This window comes from Cherax quadricarinatus, chromosome 9, assembly GCF_038502225.1.
Source record: "Cherax quadricarinatus isolate ZL_2023a chromosome 9, ASM3850222v1, whole genome shotgun sequence".
NCBI classification, from domain to species: domain Eukaryota; kingdom Metazoa; phylum Arthropoda; class Malacostraca; order Decapoda; family Parastacidae; genus Cherax; species Cherax quadricarinatus.
In genome coordinates, this window is record NC_091300.1 from 56276271 (window position 1) to 56302211 (window position 25941).

Below are 25941 nucleotides of genomic sequence, written 5' to 3' on the forward strand. Positions count from 1 at the left end.
ACCTCCTTCACCCTCTCCCTCCAACCTAGAATTTTCTAGGCAGACCCTTACCCCGCCTTCCCTCCACTAAATATTTACACACTCTCGAAGTCATTCTGTTTCCTTCCACCCTTTCTACATATTCGAACCACCTCAACAACCCCTCCTCAGCCCTCTGGATAATAGTTTTAGTAATCCCACACGTCCTTCTAATTTCCAAACCACGAATTCTCTGCATCATATTCACACAACACATTGCCCTGAGACATGACATCTCCACTGCCTCCAGCCTTCTCCTTGTTGCAGCATTCACCACCCATGCTTCACACCCATATAAGAGTGTTGGAATAACTATACTCTCATACATTCCCCTTTTTGCTTCCAAAGACAAAGTTCTTTGTCTCCACAGACTCCTAAGTGCACCACTCACCCTTTTCCCCTCATCAATTCTGTGATTCACTTCATCCTTCATAGACCCATCTACTGACACGTCCCCTCCTAAATATCTGAATGCATTCACCTCCTCCATAATCTCTCCCTCCAATCTGATATCCAGTCATTGGTCACCTAATCTTTTTGTTATCCTCATCAACTTACTTTTTCTTATATTCACTTTTAATTTCGTTCCTTTACGTACCCTACCAAATTCATCCACCAACCTCTGCAACTTCAGAATCTCCCTAACGCACAGTGTCATCACCAAAGAGCAGCTGTGACAACTCACACTTTGTGTTAGATTCTTTATCTTATAACCCAACACCTCTTGCCAAGGCCTTCGCATCCACTTCTCTTACAACCCCATCTATAAATGTATTGAACAACCACGGTGACGTAACACATCCTTGTCTAAGGCCTACTTTTATTGGGAAATAATCTCCCTCTCTCCTACATACTCTAGCTTAAGCCTCACTATCCTCGTAAAAACTCTTCACTGTTTTCAGTAACCTACCTATACCATACACCTGCAGCATCTGTCACATATCCCCCTATCCACCCTGTCATACGCCACGAAACCCTCTTTAGCCTTTTCTAAATACTGTTCACCTATATGTTTAACTGAAATTTTTAAGTATGTACATAAAGTATAATATTGGCAGTGATATGTATTTTCTTACTGCGAACATTTTCTGGGTTAAAGTATGTAATATAGATACAGACAGGTAGAATTTTTGAGTAAAGTAGTGAAAATTAGATTTCAGTAAGTACAAACATGCATTTAAATCTCGTATTTGTATGAACAAATTTAATTGCTTCTGGAAGGAACTAAGATTTGTCAAAGAACGAGTTCAATTTCATCGCGATAATTTAAGGCCAAGACAATTGAAACATGAAAAAAAAATAATATTGCGTATTCTGAAATACTGACCATACGTGGGTAATTCACTAGTAGTGTAAGCTGAATGTTTAACCTGCTAATTGTGGTCCGATCTCCGACCACTCAGGTCGACTTGTGCATCAGGGACATTTAACTTGTTTCTGGTATTGTGTAAAGATACTCGCCGAACGTGTCACTGATGGAAAACTTGCAGGTTATCTATGCATGTGAACGCAATTATCATTTGCTTACAATCTGTTATGTTACCTATTCTCTTAAATATTCATTCCAGACTTAATTACTGACTACTGTACTTCTCTCCGGCAGAGTACATCAACCACGGGTTTACCCTCATACAGAGCATAGTGGATCGCTTTTATATTTCCGAGGTCACCGGCAATGACGCTTATCTCAATTACAAGGTAAAAAGCTAATGTTAACTTCCATCACTTATGTTCAGTTTGTGGGCAGTCTTGCTCCTTCGAGAGTAACAAACCACAAAATGAATAAACTTGTTTGTTTCCTCTTTCTTTCAAATGAGAAGCCAATTTGGGATTTTAGTCACCCACGGCGCTCACTCCACAGAACAGAGTTAGATTGCATGCAACAGTATAAGTATTTTGTTGCAAGCAGTAGTGCTAACTTGGAACTCTTACTTGTATCAAGTTACCTCAATGGTTTCTTTCACTAAATTGACCATATGTTTACATATTAAAAACTACACAAAATTCGTTCGTAGATTTTATTTTATATTTTATAAAGATATTCTTAAATTATAATTTTTAACTAACAAGTAGTTATGATTATTTAAATTTAATTTATTAAAATTGAATTCTGTTTTATTCTGAATACTGTTGAGATTTTCTGGTTTGGGACTTGTTTTACGTCTTAACGAAAATCTGTAAAAGTACGTTTTTGTTTTATATCTACGTCATCCTAGATATCTACAATAGCCATAATAAACACAGATCTTTAGCTACTTTCTGGCTGGTTCTTCCCAGGCAGAGGAAGAGACACTTGTACCTTCCTCTGCAAAAAGTTTTCTTCAACAATAAATCCTCCTTCGTCTTTCTGCAAATCCGACATTTTGTCTTTAGATGGAGTCTTGTATAACATTAAACTCCAGTCTAGGTAGAACAGCTTTGGTGTCGATAACTTAACAAAACCACTTATTTCATTTAGTAATTGACTTATCTGTCCATACTCTGTCTCTGCCAGCACAATTCTATTTTATTGAATTAAATTTGTTTTGCTTTGGGTTTTATATCTTTGAAAAGCATAATTGGTTTAATTTTAAAGCTTAATTCCTTCCTATTTAAATTTGTATAATTTTAGCTATTTCAAACTGTAGCTTCTAACTTCAAAATTCAAAAATAGAAATAAGGGGTAAATACTACCAGGCAAGTTTTAGTTCTGCCCAATGGAAAGAAACAACCAATTTATATGTCAGTTTGTGCAATACTCATTATTTTTTTTTAGATTCAAAACGACCTACGAGAGGACGAACAAGATTGTTATCTTTTTCAAGGAATTGTGGATTGTCAACACCTGGCTTTAACAATGCCTAGGCTGCTCGTCTGCTGGCTTGTACATAATTTATTCGTAGACGAATAAGACACATGTGCAATAGTTAGGAATTATTATATTACTATTTAAAATTCGCCTACACAATAACTTCTTCAGTGAGACACACAGGAGACTAAATAAGCGGGCAGCTTAGATTTAAATGATATAGCAGTGAAATTTTTAGGTGTTCCCGGTTATGGTCAACAAATTTTTCTCCACCATAATTAAAAAATATCTCAGCTTTCACGAAGTACTTCATACAGCTATAATCTGGCCTCTTATAGTCTTGTCTATTAGCAATGATACCTTTCGTCTTCCTTGGATGGCGGTGTAGGTGGAGGTTGAGAAATACCCGTATCCGGAATATTACGACGACTTCGGCGCGAGTCAACTCTATGGAACTTTCCTGCCCAACTACGTGGTGCTGTCATTTGTGTTGTTGTCGCCGGCCCTCATCAAGAGCGTCGTTCATGAGAAGGAGACAGGTGTAAGGGTGAGTTCTAGTTCTCTTTTATATTACTTATGTAACATGATTTCATAATGTCACAAGGCTAGTTAATAGTGATTAAATAAGTTTTAGGCTAACTATCACGTGTCCATATTATTCTGTAATTTGCTTTCTGTAAAGTTGAGGCAGTTCCCCATAACACACTTGAGGGGACTGTGGAGACAAGAAGTCCAATACCATTGATCTGATCCTAGAAAAAAATCTCAGACCTCTGCGATGATGGAAGGTAAGATGAAAGACATTGATATACATGATGCTCTCTACCTACTCACCAGGTGCCTGTCAATCCCAAGCCTTCAGCAGTCCGAAACTCAAGGAATAAGACTCTCTCCTTAAGACCATGCTAGAGAGTGTATTGAATCTTTCCCTTGAAGATGGACAGTGGTTGCAAGCCTCACTTCCGGTCAGGCTTGGGGGACTGGGAGTACACAGATCTTCCCAGATTGCCCTACCAGCTTTCCTATCCTCTTCCATAGCATAAAACGAGTTAATAAGACAAATTCTTCCTAACAACCTCAGTGACTCAGCAGGAATACAGGACCCTAACTATGCCAGTGCCATCACTGAATGGGAGACTCTTGCTGCTCCAGCAACAAACCCTAGTGCAACACTGGCTTACAAACAGTCAAGCTGGGATGGCCCCATCGCTGAAAAGGTGCTTGCCAACGTGCTCAGGGATGCAACATCAGGCAGGGAGATTGCCAAGCTGTGAATGCACCTCACTCCGGGGACTTCCTCTAAACAGTTCCCATATCGGCAATGGGATCGCGCCTCGACCCTAAGACCCTCCAAATTGCAGTGGCTCTGCGCCTTATTTTTGCAGCAATGCACAAGCCGACCAATATGGTCTACATGGTCTTAACTGTTCCAAAATCAAGGGTTGGCATGCAAGACACAGTGAAGTCAACCACATCATAAAGAGAATCCTTGCTACAGCTGGATGCCCAGCCGAGAGGGAGCCCCGATCACTAGTAGCCAACAATACCCACAACCCAGCAAACTGCCCCGACGGGATCACCATCTATCCTTGGAAGAATGGCAAGCTCTTAGCATGGGACTATACCAGTGTGTCCACACTGGCTGACACCTATATCCATCACAGTGTCAGGCGACAGCGAGGAGGTGCTGACCACAGGGAGGAGTACAAGATCAGCAAGTACAAGGACATAAGTCAACAATATCAATTTGTCCCAGTGGGATCAGCAATCTTGGGATCATGGGGAAAACATGCCACACATTTCCTTAAAGAACTGGGTTCCAGACTCATCGACACCACCAGGGACCCAAGGGCAGCCACTTTCATGTTCCAGCGCCTCAGCATGGCCATCCAGTGGGGAAATGCATGCTGCATACTGGGCACACGTCCAGGTTTGGAGGAGCTGGAGGAGATTCATACCCTTTGATATTTTGTACCAATGTATTTATGTTTGTGTTTTCTATCAATATATTCTGTTTATTAATAAAGTTCACATGTAGCTTAAAAATATAGTGGGTGGTAGGAGAAGAAAATATTCAAACAGCTCCAGGGAGAACCTTGAGTTTTCCCTGAGGTACGTTTATTGTCTTCTCTGAGGATGAGGGTCCCCAGTCCAGTTCTAGAGGTGGTACCTATATATATATATATATATATATATATATATATATATATATATATATATATATATATATATATATATATATATATATATATATATATATATATTTATATATATATATATATATATTTTGGAGTGAGTTAAACAAGTTAAGAAAGCCTAGGGAAAGTATGGATTTGTCAGTTAAAAACAGAGTAGGGGAGTTAGTAGATGGGGAGAGGGAGGTATTAGGTAGATGGCGAGAATATTTTGAGGAACTTTTAAATGTTAAGGAAGAAAGGGAGGCGGTAATTTCATGCACTGGCCAGGGAGGTATACCATCTTTTAGGAGTGAAGAAGAGCAGAATGTAAGTGTGGTGGAGGTACGTGAGGCATTACGTAGAATGAAAGGGGGTAAAGCAGCTGGAACTGATGGGATCATGACAGAAATGTTAAAAGCAGGGGGGGATATAGTGTTGGAGTGGTTGGTACTTTTGTTTAATAAATGTATGAAAGAGGGGAAGGTACCTAGGGATTGGCGGAGAGCATGTATAGTCCCTTTATATAAAGGGAAAGGGGACAAAAGAGATTGTAAAAATTATAGAGGAATAAGTTTACTGAGTATACCAGGAAAAGTATACGGTAGGGTTATAATTGAAAGAATTAGAGGTAAGACAGAATGTAGAATTGCGGACGAGCAAGGAGGCTTCAGAGTGGGTAGGGGATGTGTAGATCAAGTGTTTACATTGAAACATATATGTGAACAGTATTTAGATAAAGGTAGGGAAGTTTTTATTGCATTTATGGATTTAGAAAAGGCATATGATAGAGTGGATAGAGGAGCAATGTGGCAGATGTTGCAAGTATATGGAATAGGTGGTAAGTTACTAAATGCTGTAAAGAGCTTTTATGAGGATAGTGAGGCTCAGGTTAGGGTGTGTAGAAGAGAGGGAGAATACTTCCCGGTAAAAGTAGGTCTTAGACAGGGATGTGTAATGTCACCATGGTTGTTTAATATATTTATAGATGGGGTTGTAAAAGAAGTAAATGCTAGGGTGTTCGGGAGAGGGGTGGGATTAAATTATGGGGAATCAAATTCAAAATGGGAATTGACACAGTTACTTTTTGCTGATGATACTGTGCTTATGGGAGATTCTAAAGAAAAATTACAAAGGTTAGTGGATGAGTTTGAGAATGTGTGTAAAGGTAGAAAGTTGAAAGTGAACATAGAAAAGAGTAAGGTGATGAGGGTATCAAATGATTTAGATAAAGAAAAATTGGATATCAAATTGGGGAGGAGGAGTATGGAAGAAGTGAATGTTTTCAGATACTTGGGAGTTGACGTGTCGGCGGATGGATTTATGAAGGATGAGGTTAATCATAGAATTGATGAGGGAAAAAAGGTGAGTGGTGCGTTGAGGTATATGTGGAGTCAAAAATCGTTATCTATGGAGGCAAAGAAGGGAATGTATGAAAGTATAGTAGTACCAACACTCTTATATGGATGTGAAGCTTGGGTGGTAAATGCAGCAGCGAGGAGACGGTTGGAGGCAGTGGAGATGTCCTGTCTAAGGGCAATGTGTGGTGTAAATATTATGCAGAAAATTCGGAGTGTGGAAATTAGGAGAAGGTGTGGAGTTAATAAAAGCATTAGTCAGAGGGCAGAAGAGGGGTTGTTGAGGTGGTTTGGTCATTTAGAGAGAATGGATCAAAGTAGAATGACATGGAAAGCATATAAATCTATAGAGGAAGGAAAGAGGGGTAGGGGTCGTCCTCGAAAGGGTTGGAAAGAGGGGGTAAAGGAGGTTTTGTGGGTGAGGGGCTTGGACTTCCAGCAAGCGTGCGTGAGCGTGTTAGATAGGAGTGAATGGAGACGAATGATACTTGGGACCTGACGATCTGTTGGAGTGTGAGCAGGGTAATATTTAGTGAAGGGATTCAGGGAAACCGGTTATTTTCATATAGTCGGACTTGAGTCCTGGAAATGGGAAGTACAATGCCTGCACTTTAAAGGAGGGGTTTGGGATATTGGCAGTTTGGAGGGATATGTTGTGTATCTCTATACATATATGCTTCTAAACTGTTGTATTCTGAGCACCTCTGCAAAACCAGTGATAATGTGTGAGTGTGGTGAAAGTGTTGAATGATGATGAAAGTATTTTCTTTTTGGGGATTTTCTTTCTTTTTTTTGGGGTCACCCTGCCTCGGTGGGAGACGGCCGACTTGTTGAAAAAAAAAATATAAAAAATATTTATATATATATATAAATATATATATATTTATATATATATATATATATATATATATATATATATATATATATATATATATATATATATATATATATATATATATATGTATGTATATATATGTATATATATATATATATATATATATATATATATATATATATATATATATATATATATATATATATATATATATATGTACCACCTCTAGAACTGGACTGGGGACCCTAGGAGGGAAGAGGAGCGATTGGTGGAATGATGATGCAAAGAGAGTAGTAAGGGAGAAAAAGTTAGCATATGAGAAGTTTTTACAAAGTAGAAGTGATGCAAGGAGGGAAGAGTATATGGAGAAAAAGAGAGAGGTTAAGAGAGTGGTGAAGCAATGTAAAAAGAGAGCAAATGAGAGAGTGGGTGAGATGTTATCAACAAATTTTGTTGAAAATAAGAAAAAGTTTTGGAGTGAGATTAACAAGTTAAGAAAGCCTAGAGAACAAATGGATTTGTCAGTTAAAAATAGGAGAGGAGAGTTATTAAATGGAGAGTTAGAGGTATTGGGAAGATGGAGGGAATATTTTGAGGAATTGTTAAATGTTGATGAAGATAGGGAAGCTGTGATTTCGTGTATAGGGCAAGGAGGAATAACATCTTGTAGGAGTGAGGAAGAGCCAGTTGTGAGTGTGGGGGAAGTTCGTGAGGCAGTAGGTAAAATGAAAGGGGGTAAGGCAGCCGGGATTGATGGGATAAAGATAGAAATGTTAAAAGCAGGTGGGGATATAGTTTTGGAGTGGTTGGTGCAATTATTTAATAAATGTATGGAAGAGGGTAAGGTACCTAGGGATTGGCAGAGAGCATGCATAGTTCCTTTGTATAAAGGCAAAGGGGATAAAAGAGAGTGCAAAAATTATAGGGGGATAAGTCTGTTGAGTGTACCTGGTAAAGTGTATGGTAGAGTTATAATTGAAAGAATTAAGAGTAAGACGGAGAATAGGATAGCAGATGAACAAGGAGGCTTTAGGAAAGGTAGGGGGTGTGTGGACCAGGTGTTTACAGTGAAACATATAAGTGAACAGTATTTAGATAAGGCTAAAGAGGTCTTTGTAGCATTTATGGATTTGGAAAAGGCGTATGACAGGGTGGATAGGGGGGCAATGTTGCAGATGTTGCAAGTGTATGGTGTAGGAGGTAGGTTACTGAAAGCAGTGAAGAGTTTTTACGAGGATAGTGAGGCTCAAGTTAGAGTATGTAGGAAAGAGGGAAATTTTTTTCCCAGTAAAAGTAGGCCTTAGACAAGGATGTGTGATGTCACCGTGGTTGTTTAATATATTTATAGATGGGGTTGTAAGAGAAGTAAATGCGAGGGTCTTGGCAAGAGGCGTGGAGTTAAAAGATAAAGAATCACACACAAAGTGGGAGTTGTCACAGCTGCTCTTTGCTGATGACACTGTGCTCTTGGGAGATTCTGAAGAGAAGCTGCAGAGATTGGTGGATGAATTTGGTAGGGTGTGCAAAAGAAGAAAATTAAAGGTGAATACAGGAAAGAGTAAGGTTATGAGGATAACAAAAAGATTAGGTGATGAAAGATTGAATATCAGATTGGAGGGAGAGAGTATGGAGGAGGTGAACGTATTCAGATATTTGGGAGTGGACGTGTCAGCGGATGGGTCTATGAAAGATGAGGTGAATCATAGAATTGATGAGGGAAAAAGAGTGAGTGGTGCACTTAGGAGTCTGTGGAGACAAAGAACTTTGTCCTTGGAGGCAAAGAGGGGAATGTATGAGAGTATAGTTTTACCAACGCTCTTATATGGGTGTGAAGCGTGGGTGATGAATGTTGCAGCGAGGAGAAGGCTGGAGGCAGTGGAGATGTCATGTCTGAGGGCAATGTGTGGTGTGAATATAATGCAGAGAATTCGTAGTTTGGAAGTTAGGAGGAGGTGCGGGATTACCAAAACTGTTGTCCAGAGGGCTGAGGAAGGGTTGTTGAGGTGGTTCGGACATGTAGAGAGAATGGAGCGAAACAGAATGACTTCAAGAGTGTATCAGTCTGTAGTGGAAGGAAGGCGGGGTAGGGGTCGGCCTAGGAAGGGTTGGAGGGAGGGGGTAAAGGAGGTTTTGTGTGCGAGGGGCTTGGACTTCCAGGAGGCATGCGTGAGCGTGTTTGATAGGAGTGAATGGAGACAAATGGTTTTTAATACTTGACGTGCTGTTGGAGTGTGAGCAAAGTAACATTTAAGAAGGGATTCAGGGAAACCGGCAGGCCGGACTTGAGTCCTGGAGATGGGAAGTACAGTGCCTGCACTCTGAAGGAGGGGTGTTAATGTTGCAGTTTAAAAACTGTAGTGTAAAGCACCCTTCTGGCAAGACAGTGATGGAGTGAATGATGGTGAAAGTTTTTCTTTTTCGGGCCACCCTGCCTTGGTGGGAATCGGCCAGTGTGATAATAAAAATAAAAAAAAAATATATATATATATATATATGTATATATATATATATATGTATATATATATATATATATGTATATATATATATATATGTATATATATATATATATGTATATATATATATATATATATATATATATATATATATGTATATTTCGTGGTCCCCAAACAATAGTTTAGAAGTCACACTATAACAGGATTCTATGAAGGGATAGAGGGAAGGGAAGTTTCTAGAAAATACTTGAAGAACAGCATCCCTTCTGACTAAGTTGAAAGCTTTGACAAAGTCCAATTTGATCAAAGCTTTTTCATCGGACGTTGCTAATGTATACTCGTGCTGCGTGGGCAGCTGTTTCGCAGCCTTGTTGAACACTAAAACCGAGCTGAGTTGGTTTCAACATTGCAGCAACCTCTTGACTAACCATTCTTATTGCAGCCTTGGCGACTAGGCGCCGAAGGGTGTTGCCCACTGCAATGGGCCTGATTCCTCCATCCTTTTTCCGGAGAGCACACATTGAGGCACCACAGAAAAGGGGTCTAATGGCCTATGGGACACTGCCAGCCAGGCACTGCTTGGAAATTTGGTGAGTTCAGACAGCAACCTCTCTGATACATCACCAAGTGTTGGATTGAGCATTTGTTTTAAGTGTTGAGGTCTTAAACCGGTGAAACCTCCTGATGAGCCCTGTGGAAATGACATAGCAGCTTTATACACATCAGCATCCTGTAAGGTTAGATGTTCCTCGCCTGCTGTAATGTCGGGGAGGTCAATGTTGGTACTGGGAGCCCTGGGTGGATGCTTGTCCTTCAGAGCTTGCACCGTACTGACGTCCTTAGGAGAGATGGTATCCTCACTGGTTATAAACTTCAGTGCTCCGATAGTATTCCCCTCTTCTATTTTTTTGCTAATTTGGGCTCTGATTTTTGAGGCATTGGGTGTCCTGTTGTTGGCATTTTCCCGGTAGGTGTTTGTCGCCCTAGGGGAGAGACAGGCGAGGTTGTCATCCATAGGGAATACATTTGTTGCCCTAATAACATGTGTTGCTAGCGACTTGTCCCTCCTTGGTGGGACATTCAAACAGGCATTGTCAAAAAGCAGCAGGTTGTGCCAGGATCTGTTGTTTGAAGGATCATCGTTGACTTTCTTCAGGAGGTCAGTGAATTTGATAGCAGCTTGAGGGCCGAGCTGCTTTGGGGATGTGTGTCAGAGTCCTGGTGGATGTTAATTTGATTGCAGATTTGAGGTCCTCTGTGGAGGTGAAGTCACTGTAGCTGTCAGCTCTGTCTGCTGGAAAGGGCTGTTGGTTGTTCCCATTTGGAGCTCTCCTGGAGCCTAGACATCCATTGTGTGCACGGATGTTGCCAGTTGTGGGATTGAGTGCACATTCCCTGTGGCACACCCGGCAGATGCCTCGTGAATGACGGCTTTGACTCTGTCATTAAGATTCCTGGGAACCCGGCACTTCTTGTGACATTGCTGACATCGTGGGGGTGGGAGGGCGCCAGCTGTGGGCTATCTGGTGAAGGACAGCATGGATGCATGGGGGATGAGGGTGGGGGAGTAGCGAGCGGCAGAGCGAGTAATTGGTGGGGCACTAAACGGCAATATCCTTGGTCAGGAAGTCAGTGGGCCTAAGCTGGGATGAGGGTGGGGGACCAGGGAGGGGGGCAGAGGGAGTGGCCCTGTGTGTTCACTAAAGATGCACATCACTAACTTTTGCTAGTTGTTATACACTTATTATTCCTTTTAGAATAAAACCTTGCCATTTGGCACGCTAATCACCATGCTCTCACTGTTAACCGAGGTGCTCTTCTGTTCAGCATCCAATGATGAATGTAATAAGATCACAGTAAACAGGTGATACCAGAAAATGTAAAACAATCACTGTGAAAGAACAGTGAAATTCCAAGCGATTTTGTGACTTCTCACATTAGCTATAAGCAAAAATAGAAAATTTTACCTATTCGGCATGACTTATGAATGCCCCAACATACGGGGTTGTTGAGATACAAGCCATCACTCGGTCGACTTTTTGCTCTGAGTTACGAGCCAAAGCCCGAGTTACGAGCGAGCTTCCCACCTCGAGGGAGGCTCCTTAATGCTGGGGAGCAGCTCTTGATCTAGGGAATTGAATCTGTGCTCCAGTACCCTAAATTATGACTGAATACCTTTCATCCCATCTCCCCACAGGCACTGTATAATCCTATGGGTTAAGCACTTCACCATTATAATAATAATAACCAGTGAGCTTCAAAACACCGCTAATAGCTGAGCCAGCGAACGCCACATCATTTGAGCAGAGCACGTGTTTGCATCACCATGGAAGTATTTCTCTTGTGTTTTGCTTATGTTTTCTGCAGTTATTTTGCCCAATTTCTTTTTTCTAACCATGGTCTTAAGAAAGTAAGTGCAAAGGACAGTGCTGAGAAGAACAGAAGATGATCTCCATGGAATTAAAGCATGAAATCACAGATAAACACAAGCGAGGTGAGCAGTTTGTTTACTTGGTCAGGCAGTACCAGCATAGTACTTCTATGATATGTATGATAGTAAAGCAGGAGTCGATAAAGGCTAGTAAATCAGTGAGAAGTGAAGTAAAAAAAATATAGCAGCTAAGTTCAGCGATAAAATGTAGCATTAAGAGTGTAACAAATAAGTTAAGCAATAGAAAAAGCATGAAACGAAATGAACTCCTCCAATGTTGTTGTTGTTGGGGGTTTATAGGGCCACTGACAGCATACGCCGCTCTGCCTTTCTTTTCCACCCTCAACCTCCACCAGCATCTGTTCTCCAAGGTAAATATGTGCACTTTATCAAACCAGTTTATTTCTTTACATTCTCTATTATGTTTTTTATGTTTTTATACAATATTTCTTATTTATAAATACACTGTTTCAGTGTTTTCCTTGTGAAAATAATGATCTAGTGCAGTTAACTTCACAAACACTCCGTTTTCTCTGATAATAAGAGCATGGGAAGATATGGTCAGAATGAGAGTAGGAATGGCCACCACCATTCGTTACAAAATGACATATTTTATTTATTCTATAGAATATATCATGTTTCTATGATATTTATATTGTTCACTATGTCATATTAGATCAATTGTGATTGATAAATAAGCCATAGAATTGACATTAGGATTATATTGAAAATTTTTTTCCTGCCTCTAGAGAGTAGGAATTCCACTGGAACAGATTAATGGCATTTCAGTTAATTTAAATGAGGAAAATTGATTTGACATAAGAGCAAATTGAGTTACAAGCTAGGTCACAGAACTGATTAAACTTGTAAGTCGAGGTTCTACTGTTGTGGAATATTACATTTACCTGGATGACTCTCATTAGATACATACAAGTAAATGGTAACAAAGATAATTATCATTTATCAAAGTTACAGAGACAAGTAGGAGTTTTTAGGACACCTAGGTCGCAAAAAATGTCCCCCTTCGATACCTACCATAATATATCTCTCCACAAGCTGCTCTAGACCTATATTAATTGTAAATGAAATGTACATCACCAGGAATTCTGGTAAAATTTAATATAAATTTGTGGACTGTATATTAAAATTAATAAATGATTATATATATACATTTATATAACAGAAGGTGAATTTATAATCATAACACTCACCAATTAGTCTGGAGATTACTGTGTGTCATGTACAGAACCCCCTCTACTCAAATTTATGATGATAATACTGGCCAGAATTACAAACATAAATTAGACAGCTTATCTGAGGTTCCTGGAGATGTCCTGTCTATCTGCTTAATCCTCAAATTATGCAGGACTGCACAGTCAACAATTTCGGCTCCTATTTGAGTGACGAAAATTAAGCACATACTCTAACATGCTTGTATCACATTCAAAAAACAATGGCATCTCCTCCTGCCCCCCAGTGCAGGCACAGAGCTTCCTTCTCAATTCTCTTTTGCATTTGCAAATTAACTTTTATTAAATACAATGTATTACACTAATTTTCATAAAAAATACAAGCTGTATTTTTCAGAAAATACATTATTTTCCACGCTGCGGCCGGCCGGAGTTCGTTGCTAAACAACTCAAATTACACCTTCCTTTAGGAGACGATTCCAGCCAGTTCTAGCTTGAGTGACTGTTCTCCTAGTAGGTCTTACTACAATTTCATCTTCCTGCATCACTTGGTCAGCGTTACCTTCAGTATCACTCGTGTCACTTTCCCTTAGATTTCCATTTACATTTGATTGAATACCATTTAATTCCAAGGGAATCAATTTATTAATTGCGCATAAACTTTCTTGGCCACGACACAACACTTTGACATTCCGGACAACACCTTGGGCATCTGGGTACATTGTCAATACTTTGCCCAGAGGCCACAATATTCGATGTTGTTCAGTATCAATTAACACAATATCACCTGGTTGAATGTTCTGTCGATTTACTGCCTCAGTCGCACCATAAAAGTGTTCACGTAGTGTAAGAAGATATTCCTTACACCACACATTAGACCAATGATCAATTACTTTATTTAACATTTTAAATTTATCACACAACACTGCCGCATCATTGTAATCTTCATCACTTTCTTCAGGATTATTTCTAAAGACAGGGGCAGCTTCCAATTTCCTTCCACATATTAGGTTAGAAGGTGTTAATATATCTGCATCAGGTGTATCACTCATGTATGAGAGAGGCCTATTATTTATACGATTCTCCACCTCCACTAACACTGCACAGACTTTTTCCAAATTAATTCCCTTCTGGTGTAGTACTTTACGGAGACACCTCTTCACTGTGCCTATCAGTCTTTTGTGCAGCCCCCCTTGCCAAGGGGCTCTAGGAGTAATAAATTTCCAGGTACACCCTCGTTGGGTTAACAGAGATTGAACCTCGTTACTATTATTTAATTCTATCAAATGTTGAGCACCCGCTACAAAATTTGTGGCATTATCCGAAATCATCAATCTCGGACAGGATCTCCTAGCTGCAAATTTTCGAAACAGCTGTGTAAACTGTTCTGCAGACAAGTCCTGAGCCACTTCTAAATGAACTGCCCTGGTAGCAGTACAAGTGAACAGCATACATACACTTTCAGTGGAACACCATCTGAAGTACCTGTTAAAATGATTGGACCACTATAGTCTACACCTGTTACATCAAATGGTTTCACTAATTGTACACGCTCCTTTGGCAATGGTGGAGGACCTGGGTACATATAGGATCTGGCATCCACACTGTGACATATTACACAAGATTTAATAACCCTTTTTACACTTTGCCATCCTTGTGGAATCCAGAAAGTTTCCCTAATACAATTTAAAGTATCTTGTACTCCACTATGCATTAGATTTTTATGGGCATTTAAAACGATTAAATTTGTTAAATGATGAGTTTTGGACAGCATTTTGTAACCTACCTCTGCACCTAATTACATTGTTCTCTAAATACAGCCCTAATTTCTCTATTATGGAACCTTTCACAATTTTTCTTTCCATCAGCAATTTAATCTCATTTTCATAGATTTCTTCTTCTACCCTCTTTATCAGATATTCAAGAGGATGTGAAAACTTATATGAGATATTCATCCTGTTTAGAAATTTAAACACCAACTTAGTTACATTGATTAGTTTGGGTAAAGAAGAATACCTGTTTATATCAATGGCTAAGGAAAGACAAACTATTGGAGCGGTGGTCACAGTAATTTCAACAGGAGCAGTATACGCCTTTTGTACAGGCCAATTAGCTTTATTTACCAACCAGCTCGGTCCTTTAAACCATGATACAGCATTTACAAATTTAGCATAAGGTAAACCTCGAGACAAGAAATCAGCAGGATTCTCCTCACCAGGTATATGATTAAATGTTAACATATGCTGACCCAAATTATTATACTTCTCTTGCATCTGATTAATTTCAGCGACTCTGTTTTGTATGTACACAATTTTACTGTTTCCATTATGAATCCATTGTAAGGATACCTCATTATCAGACCAAATTACTGTGTCGCTAATATTTATCTCCTGCAACTTATTTCTTATATAATTAGCTAATTTGACACCTACATAAATGGCTGTTAATTCCAACTGAAGTAAGGTACATGATTTAATTGGAGACACTTTAGCCTTAGACATAACAAGAGAAACAACACTATTACATTGAAGGTAAGCAACTGCTCCATATGCCAATTTTGAACCATCACAAAAAATGTGGAGTATATTTTTCCCATCTGGATTGGCCACCTGGCGTGGGAACTCCAACATTGGAATTTTTTCATAACCACCAATTAATTCATCCCACCTGTTAATAAATTCCTCAGGCAGAGTTGCATCCCAAACACATTTAAGTTTCCATGCTTCCTGTACTAATAATTTCCCTCTTATAGTAAGGGGTGACACCAAACCTAGTGGATCAAAACATTTGGAATCTTCAGCAAACAAGACTCTCTTAGTTAATTTATTGGGCATACTGTAATTATAAGGTTTTAACATTAACAGATCTCTCTCAGTATCCCAAGTTAATCCTAATACATTACTACATTTTGGTACTTCATCTCCAGGGTAATCTTTACTTATTTTGTCCTTTAATTTGGATGAATTACTATTCCATTCCCTCAGAGGCATATTTGCACTTTGCATTATTTTATTAGCCTCCACATAAAATTGTTTGCTCATTACTTTACTCAATGGACTTCCCGTATGTTTAAGGTGTGCATTTATCATCGCTTGAAGTAGGAACGGACTGGATGTAGCACCAAATAATACGCTCCTAAAGCGAAAGGTTTTCAGAGGGCTAAGTGGGCCACTAGGATTCTCAGGCCATAAGAAGCAGGTACAATCCCAGTCTGCCTCTTGTAAACCCACTCTTACGAAAGCTTTACTTATGTCAACCGTAAAAGCATAATTCTTTACCCTGAAATTTAATAAGATATCTCCTAATTTTTCGTTCAACGACGGACCTGTCATCAAACAGTCATTTAAACTAGGTACATTTTTGTTACTCCTGGCACTGCAATTAAGCACAATCCTCAGAGGAGTGGTCTTAGAATCCTTCTTCACTCCGTGATGTGGCAAATAGTGACCATAAATTTTGGCTTGCTCAGGAGGTACCTCTTCTATATGTGTGTGTGTGTGTGGGATGTGTTGATTGCAATACGAAAGGTCTAGAGCTACTATTCAACTCTCCCTTTTGCTGTTTTGTGTCTCTTGTCTGTAATTCTTGCATAAAATATGTATGCAAAACAACCACTGGGAGAGCTGAATAGCTGTAGACCTTACAAAGTTGCAGAAATTAATAAGAAATCGCAGGAGATTTGTTCTGAAGGACGCTTGCTAAGACTGAGGGTGGAAGGAGAGATGGGAAACATGCAGTGACCCAGGCAGGCATATGAGCACCAAGTGCCAGACAGATTGAGTTCAATAGGAATAGAGAACAATCAGGCCACAAGAAAAGTTACTGGAGTTTTTAGCTAGCAAAATTAACACTGGTAACATAATGGTCATCAAAATTATCAATAAGAGTATGGGGCAATATAAAATACTTAACATTGTGGATATGGTTGACAAATAGGCAGCAGAGAGTTTGCATAAATGGGGAGAAATCAGAGTGGGGAAGTGTCACGAGCGGTGTTCCACAGGGGTCAGTGTTGGGCCCCCTGCTGTTCACAATCTACATAAACGACATAGATGAGGGCATAAAGAGCGACATCGGCAAGTTTGCCGATGACACCAAAATAGGCCGTCGAATTCATTCTGACGAGGACATTCGAGCACTCCAGGAAGATTTGAATAGACTGATGCAGTGGTCGGAGAAGTGGCAGATGCAGTTTAATATAGACAAATGCAAAGTTCTAAATGTTGGACAGGACAATAACCATGCCACATATAAACTAAATAATGTAGATCTTAATATTACGGATTGCGAAAAAGATTTAGGAGTTCTGGTTAGCAGTAATCTGAAACCAAGACAACAGTGCATAAGTGTTCGCAATAAAGCTAATAGAATCCTTGGCTTCATATCAAGAAGCATAAATAATAGGAGTCCTCAGGTTGTTCTTCAACTCTATACATCCTTGGTTAGGCCTCATTTAAATTATGCTGCACAGTTTTGGTCACCTTATTACAGAATGGATATAAATTCTCTGGAAAATGTACAAAGGAGGATGACAAAGTTGATCCCATGTATCAGAAACCTTCCCTATGAGGATAGACTAAGGGCCCTGAATCTGCACTCTCTAGAAAGACGTAGAATTAGGGGGGATATGATTGAGGTGTATAAATGGAAGACAGGAATAAATAAAGGGGATGTAAATGGTGTGCTGAAAATATCTAGCCTAGACAGGACTCGCAGCAATGGTTTTAAGTTGGAAAAATTCAGATTCAGGAAGGATATAGGAAAGTACTGGTTTGGTAATAGAGTTGTGGATGAGTGTGCGCAACAAGGCCAACAGATTACTTGGATTTATCTCAAGAAGTATAAGTAACAGAAGTCCAAAAGTTATTTTACAGCTCTATACATCACTAGTGAGGCCTCATTTAGATTATGCTGCTCAGTTTTGGTCCCCTTACTACAGGATGGACATAGACTCATTAGAGAACATACAGAGAAGAATGACTAAAATGATTTACTGTGTAAGGAACCTCCCGTATGAAGATAGACTTAAAGCCTTAAATCTCCACTCTCTGGAGAGGCGTAGAATGAGGGGAGATATCATTGAAGTGTATAAGTGGATGACGGGCATAAACAAGGGAGACATTAATAAAGTACTGAGGGTGTCGAACCAGGTAAGAACCAGGAATAATGGATTTAAGTTGGACAAATTTAGATTTAGAAAGGACATAGGTAAGTACTGGTTTTCTAACAGAGTTGTAGATGCGTGGAACAGTCTTCCCAGTGGGGTGATAGAGGCTAGGACCTTGGGTAGCTTTAAGAAGAGACTGGACAAATATATGAGTGGGAGGGGCTGGGTTTGATTGGTGTTGGGGGGTGCGGGAGTTGTTTCTTGAGTAGCTTTGGGTAGAGATCGTTTTGATAAGGACCTGCCTCGTATGGGCCAGTAGGCCTTCTGCAGTGTTCCTACATTCTTATGTTCTTATATAGACGAGTCTGGCAATTGTCTTAGGGAAATTCCATACACTTAAGGAAAACAGGTCAACAGCAAGCTCATCTGCTGGGTAGACTAAGGTAGAGCCTCAAAAGGGGAAAAAAAACCAAGCTTTAATTCCTTGGAGTGGAACCCTGACACCTAAGACAGCCCAGAGCATTCCTATAAGAATGTGCATGACAACTTCAATTTAAAACGAATTAAGCTTGTATAACCCACAAATACTGTTATATAATGAAAGTTTGTAGTGTTTAATAATTGCACACTCAAGAATATTTCTTTCTAGCCATGAAGTACATGTAGCAATGACCTTTGCCTCAGACCACTTAGCAGAATTGTTGCAAACTCGTGTGTGGTTGAATATCACATTTGATTCTTATGGTGTCCTTTCCGAATACTGATGTTGTATAATTCTAACATTTAGAGATTTGCCAGTCTGTTCCACATAGGATAAGATGCAGCCTTGGTGCCCAATCCTGTACATACCTTGTACACAATGTTTCAGGAAATTGTTGATCAAAATACTCTTAACAGTCCATGAACTCTTAAAAACAACTTGTATATTGGGTCTCTTTAAGGCTTATGGCAGGACTGATAAATTCTAAATGTATGGTAGGGCATGCACATTCCTGTTACAAGAGGATAGTCAATGTTCAGTCCTATGATAATTTTTTTTAGTTACAATTTTGCAATCTCCTGAAATCATGAAACAAGTGATTCTGAATCATTAACAGAACTGCAGATATCCTGGACTCGATCCTGCATCGCCATACCCACCTCTGTGAGAAATGGACAAAGTACACATCAGTCTATCCACTGGACCACAATTCCTCAAACATCCGGAACTCAGTGCAACTGAGCATCTTTTCCCTAGTGAGAGAATATACATGGTCGTGGGGCTTCCGAGACTAATTTCAACCTCATCCTGTTTGGGGTACCAGCCTTCACAAGGAGTTTATATATTTTTGAAATCACGAAATAAGTCATTTTGAATCTTTAACAGAACTGCAGCTAGCCAGGACTCGAACCTGCATCTCCAAGTCCAGGCGCTCAGTGCAACTGAAGGTGTTTTCCCTGGTGTGAGAACATATGTTATCGTGGAGCCTCATTATTAAATTATTATAAACTTATCTAAAATATATTAGGCTAAATTAAATTGCACTTATTATAATAAGGTTAGGTAAGTTTTCTATGGCTCTACTGGTACAAAATTATTATTTTTTGCTTGATGAATGGTTTTGAAAACCTCCTGCATCGACGCACCTCTCTGGCCATATGCTGTACTTCCCACATGAGAGATGGACTGAACACATCGATTCTAGACTGAGGGACTGATTACCTCAAACTCATCCTCTCCTATATCTTCCTGCTTTGTATTGGACTGACGAAGCCACTGTGTGGCGAAACGTTTCTTTAATGAAGATTCACATATGTTGCATAACTGTCTCAATTCTTCATTATTTTTTACATTAGCATAAATGAAAAAATATATCTTTAAGCGTATAAGAGAAAATTTTAATAGGACTTAATTTTAAATGAGTTCTTGTTAATTCACCAGTTTTACCTATTCTTTAATTATTTAAAAAGATTACACAGAATATTGCAATCCATATGTATAGTATCCAGCGAGAAACGCATTTTCTCAAACCAAACGACCTGTTATAAACGACTAGATAAAGCCAGGGAGGGGCTGGCTATTTATTCTTATAATTTCATACTTGACATCTCAGAAACCCTCCTACCCCATATGGGGGAGTAGGGGGATGGCAGTAAGGTGGGATTTGCACTGACCACTGACCACATTCTAAGGGAAACCGTTGATGGTGACATCCGCACTACGCTACCCTGAGAAATCTCCCTGCTTTAGTTGCTCTCTTGCAACGCTGCACAGCTCCTGATGATGCACTGAGAAATATAAAAGTACTTGAGCTACAGATTTCTATCCCCCGTGGCTTGTCTTGCATAGTTAAAATCGCCCGTCTGCAATTGCTTGCTATATATATATATATATAATATATATATATATATATATATATATATATATATATATATATATATATATATATATATATATATATATATATATATATATATATATATATATATATATATATATATATATATATATATATATAGGGAGGTACCACGTCTAGAACTGTTATAGGGACCCTAATCCTCAGAGAAAAGAATACACTTGGTTCAGGGAAAACTCAAGGTTCTCCCTGAAGCTGTTTGAGAATTTTCTCCTATCACCCCTTATATTTTATATATATTTTATTTAAAGACAAAATACATTGACAAAACGTTCACAAAAATACGATAGAAAGTAAAACAACATAGGTAACTCAGAGCTACATCTCGAATACTTCGTCCAGCTCCCCGGCGGTGGGCCGCGTGCCCAGAATGCTGCAAGCATTTCCTCTCTGAATCGCAACACTGAGTCTCTGAAAGAGGAAGCTGGTCGCCCTGTGGTCCTTGGTTTCTATGATGAGTTTTTCACCCAGCTCTATTAGGAACTTTAGAGCATACTTGCCCCATGCTCCAAGGGTCTCCGACCCTATTGGGATGAAGTTATAGCAAGGGGGAAGGTCTTCATATTTGCAGATCTTCTGGGTCTCCCTGTGGCTGGCAGCTCCACCCCCTTCCAATACGGAGTATGGCAAGTAGGTGTCTGCCAATGTGGCGGCACATGTGTAGTCCCAGGCAATCTGCTTTCCATCCTTCCAAGGTAGCATAGTGGCTCCATCAGGACGATTTTGACTTCCGTCAGACCTCTGCACTTGGGGTTCCCGTTGAGCTGGGTAACGGGCTGTGGCGAGGCTTCTCTTTGTGGTGTCATTGACCTCCTCATGCTTGGCATACTTCCCTTCTGCTGTGTGACACACGAGACCATGAAGTCCGAATTGAGCAGCTGTCGCCCTGCCGCAAATACACCTATGTTCGGTGAGGAAGGGGGCGTCTAGGCGAAGAGCAACACCAGTCCGAATGGCCTGTGGGTCTAGTCGAGTGCCCACGGAGGAATTGGGAACAGCTAACAGGAAATCTCCTGAGTGTGGTGCCTTCACTGCCAGGAGACGAGCTTTGTCCTTTCCTGAGGCGTTGGAGAACACTGTGTTGGCGATTTTTTCCATGATCGGTTTTTCCCAGTGGGACTGTTTGTGTTCTTTGGGAGGAGCTGGTCTACTGGAGGAATCTGTAAGGGTGTCCCACCGAATCGCTTCTTCAGTAAACCTGGGGTCTTGAGCTCCTACCACGTTCGGGAACAATCTTCTTGACTAATGCACTGGAAGCCAAACACAAAGACAGAAAAGCAGGTAAAGCAACATGTGTTGCTTTGCGCACCCCTATACCTCCCAGTATCACTATATATGACTCAGGCCCAGAAAACCAGTTTCCCTTAATGCCTTAATAAATGTTGCCTTGCTCACACTGCTTCAACAGAAATGTCATATCATAAAAGCCACTTGCCTGCACTCAGTATTTTCCGATACGCTCACATATGCCTGTTGGATGTCCAAGCCTCTGGTACTCAAACACTCCTTTATCTCCTTCCTCCACATTCTCCATGGGTGACTCCTGTCGTCTCTTTCCTTCATCCCCTGTTTATACTGCCTCCTAGTCATCCTATTTTTCTTTACTCTTCCCGGTCCTCCGAAAAAACATTTTTGTAACTCCATACCTCATGCAAATCTCCGAACTCCGAATTCTCTTCGTAATATTTACACCACACTTTGCCCCCAAACACCACATCTCCATTCCCTCCAACCTCTTCCTTGCTGCAACATTCAAAACTCTTGCTTGAGTCCTACAAATGCCTCAGTGCCCCTCCTACTTTTTATCTTCATCATTTTTATAAATCACCGTATCTCTAGCTATACACAATAATTTCTTCAGTACTCCTTCCATCCAATCTCATATTTAGTCTCTCTTTGTCTATGTTTTTTTTTTTAAACTTTCATCACCTCGTTCTTTATTAAGCTTATTTTTTATCTCATTCTAATATATATTCTTCCAATTTCTTCTCCAAGAACTTCCACTCCGTACCACACTTGTACCTAACTAACACCTAACGTTCACTTTCAACTCGAAATTTTTTTCTGAAATATCTAAAATCTTCAATTATTTACCACATCTGCATTTCCTCTAAATTGTACTGATCTACGACATCGAGCTCTTTCACTGATTAATCAGTGTTTACCTTAACCATTCTCATTTCTCTCACCTATTTACTGCAGGAACTGATGCGCCTGATGGGAATGAACCGGTGGTTGTTGTGGCTTGGATGGTTCTTTCACGCCCTCGTGGTGGTGTTGGTGATGGTCACTATCATCACGGTCATGATAACTGTTGGTCTACAAAGCAGAGGCGCTTACGTTCCCCCCATCCTCAATTACAGCGATTCTTTCTTCGTCTGGATCCTCCTAGTTCTCTATGGGATCTCCTCCATCACCTTCTGTCTCGCAATCTCAACGTTATTTAGTAGACGTAAGTACTGGAAAGTCTTATAATTTGGAGATTTTACTATCTGTGATATATTTACCATTTGGGCGGTGTTTGTTATTCTTAGTGGTTTATTGGAGAGACGACACCTCTTGACCATATGAACAAAACGGTTTTTTATGTAAATATGTTTGATTAATTACTAATTTTAAACTTTCACCATAAATATGGGGGAGAAAACTGTTACAGGTTAAACGTTAAACTGATTTGAAGCGAGGTTCAGTAAATTATTGAGAATGCATCGGATACTATAATAGGTTATAGTCATTAGTTGATCACAAATTCCTTCAATAACTCCTAACATGGAAATTTAAATTTGTGAAAAATTGTTGTAGAAGACATCCACTTTATATTATATATAACAGAGCACATTCATCACTGGCCTAGTTTTGCTGTCCTCTAGATTCTGCCTTTCGTTTTTATCTCATTGTTCTCTGATTTCTGGTCACCTGCTCACATCATTAATTCATTTCTCAATGTCATGTCATACTACCTGTGCAATAAGCACTGACCACATCACAACTGTCACTGGCAACAACCCCAATAATGACTATTTGCTCGTTCAAGAGCCTTGTCAGTGAGAATTACTGCGAAGGTTCCTCAAATTAACACATCATTTCCTATCATCAAGCGCGCATCGAGAGTAGGAAATTTACCTGAGACTCCAAAACATATAGTCTGTGTAATATTTATTTTCAGTAAAAATGCTGTTCATTGAATACCAGATATAACCCCTTTCATAAGCCTCTGATGAGACTTTCCCCCCACTATACGTGGAAAAGGGAATATTTAATGCTGAGTACAACAATTATCTACTATACGCCACAGTATCCTTCATGATAACAACTTCAGTTAAAATTTGCTACTTTACTACAAATCAGAAGGTGCTGTCAGTATTAACATTTATAAGAAGATGTGTTTCTCGGTCAACTGTAAGTTTCCGGCTAGAACTTTGAGCTTGCTGTCAACCGACTTGCTCATTTTCCAACCTAAAATACTAAGGGAGAACGTTGGCCAACTTGTTGCAATACGTGTACTTCCCGTTTTGTGAACCTTGATATTGGAGTCGATACTGAGGTCGGTTTTGTGGCCTCTCCTGGCCAGTCACTAGCCACCTTTGCTAGTTGTTCGTGTTTTCTCAGGTATATAATTCCTTTGAAAATTATTGTTGCTCCAGTGGAATTATGCCTAACGTTCTAAAAAATAAAATATTATAGTCTACGCTCAGTTTGATATAATACCTTTAGAGTATCGGCCAAATCGCTTACATCGACTGTCGAGTACTCTTTATCTTCCAGGTATGTTTGTACACACCAGCTGTGTTAGCAAGACAGTTCTATAAGTGAACAAAGTGCACCAGTTTGTCATAGTCCCGGCTTACGTATGCTTCCAGACAGCACCGAAGAAAAACAGTTATTTTGCTCTGGGCAAAATCGTATGAACTTTTATTGCTCCTTCGACAGTGGTTGCAACATATTTGTTAGAACTTAGCAGGTACCACTATATGAACCATGAGGAAAGCAGCAAAAAAAATCGTAACTGAGATTCTCCTAAGAAAACAGACAGACAGACACACACACACACACACACACACACACACACACACACACACACACACACACACACACACACACACACACACACACACACGCAAAGCCTGAAACAGATTAGAGAGACAAATGACAATTCAGACGTGACATCAGGAAATTCAAAGTCAGGCGCAGACAAGGGGATGGTAAGCAACAACGGGGACATGCCGTACAGGAAGGCCCTATCAGACCCACGTGGGGCCAGGGAAAAGACGACGAGCACACTGAGATCAAACGACAGGTCTGAAGACAATGATGGAAATTCAAAGTCAGGCGCAGGCAAGGGGATGGTAAGCAACAACGGAGACATGCCGTACACGAAGGACCTATCAGACCCACGTGGGGCCAGGGAAAAGACGATGAGCACACTAAGATCAAGCGACAGGTCCGAAGACAATGAAGGTTTGTTATATGCAGAGGTTCTAACAGCCAACTGCAGTAGCAAGGGACAGCTGGCCAGGAAAGACAGTCCACTGAGAATAGAAGTTTCAGATATGACAGGGACTGAAGGCAAGAACATGTCAATGGAAGGAAATAAAATGCCTCAGAGGAAGCAGATGGAGACTCAGTGGGAGGAGGAAAGGGCGAGGTCAGTTTTTGTGTACGGGCTCCAAGAAGCCAAGGGGGCCAACTTTGAAGAAATAAAACAGGAGGAGAAAAAAATGATTGAAGGCATCATGAAAACAATAGGGGAGGGCAATATGACCCAGGTGACAAATTTTCAGAGAATTGGGTGGTTTGCGAGTGGAAGGATACGGCCTGTCAGAGTAACTTTCAAGGAAGAATCAGTTCGAATCAGGATTCTGCAAGAGAAAGCAAGACTGAGGGACAAAGAGGGGTACCAGAGAGTATACCTCGACCGCGACAGAACACAAGAAGAAAGGACTACACTGAAAGAGAGGGTACAGAGACGCAAGGAGGAACGAGAAGCAATGAAAATGAGCAGGACCCAGACACAGGAGGAAGGGCAAACACACCCCACAGAATCTCCCACCAAAAGACCCCACCCGCGACATTCCCAACGCAACTGAGCAACCTATACTCCAGCCCACTCACTGTTCCCTCTGCCACCAACCCCCATACCACAAACCTCACCCCAACAGCTGTCCCTTATGGGCATTCTGACCCCACCCCC

General features: G+C 40.2%; 1 protein-coding gene across 1 annotated transcript in view; it reads left to right on the forward strand.

Annotated features, from left to right (window-relative positions):
* Positions 1-25941, forward strand: part of LOC128686026 (phospholipid-transporting ATPase ABCA3) — a gene marked incomplete at its 5' end in the record, with an annotated part of 271789 nt that overhangs the window by 34667 nt on the left and 211181 nt on the right. Inside the window, 3 exon segments of the mRNA XM_070083439.1 lie at positions 1622-1716; positions 3195-3353; positions 22953-23202. Coding sequence (XP_069939540.1) covers positions 1622-1716; positions 3195-3353; positions 22953-23202 — 504 coding nt within the window.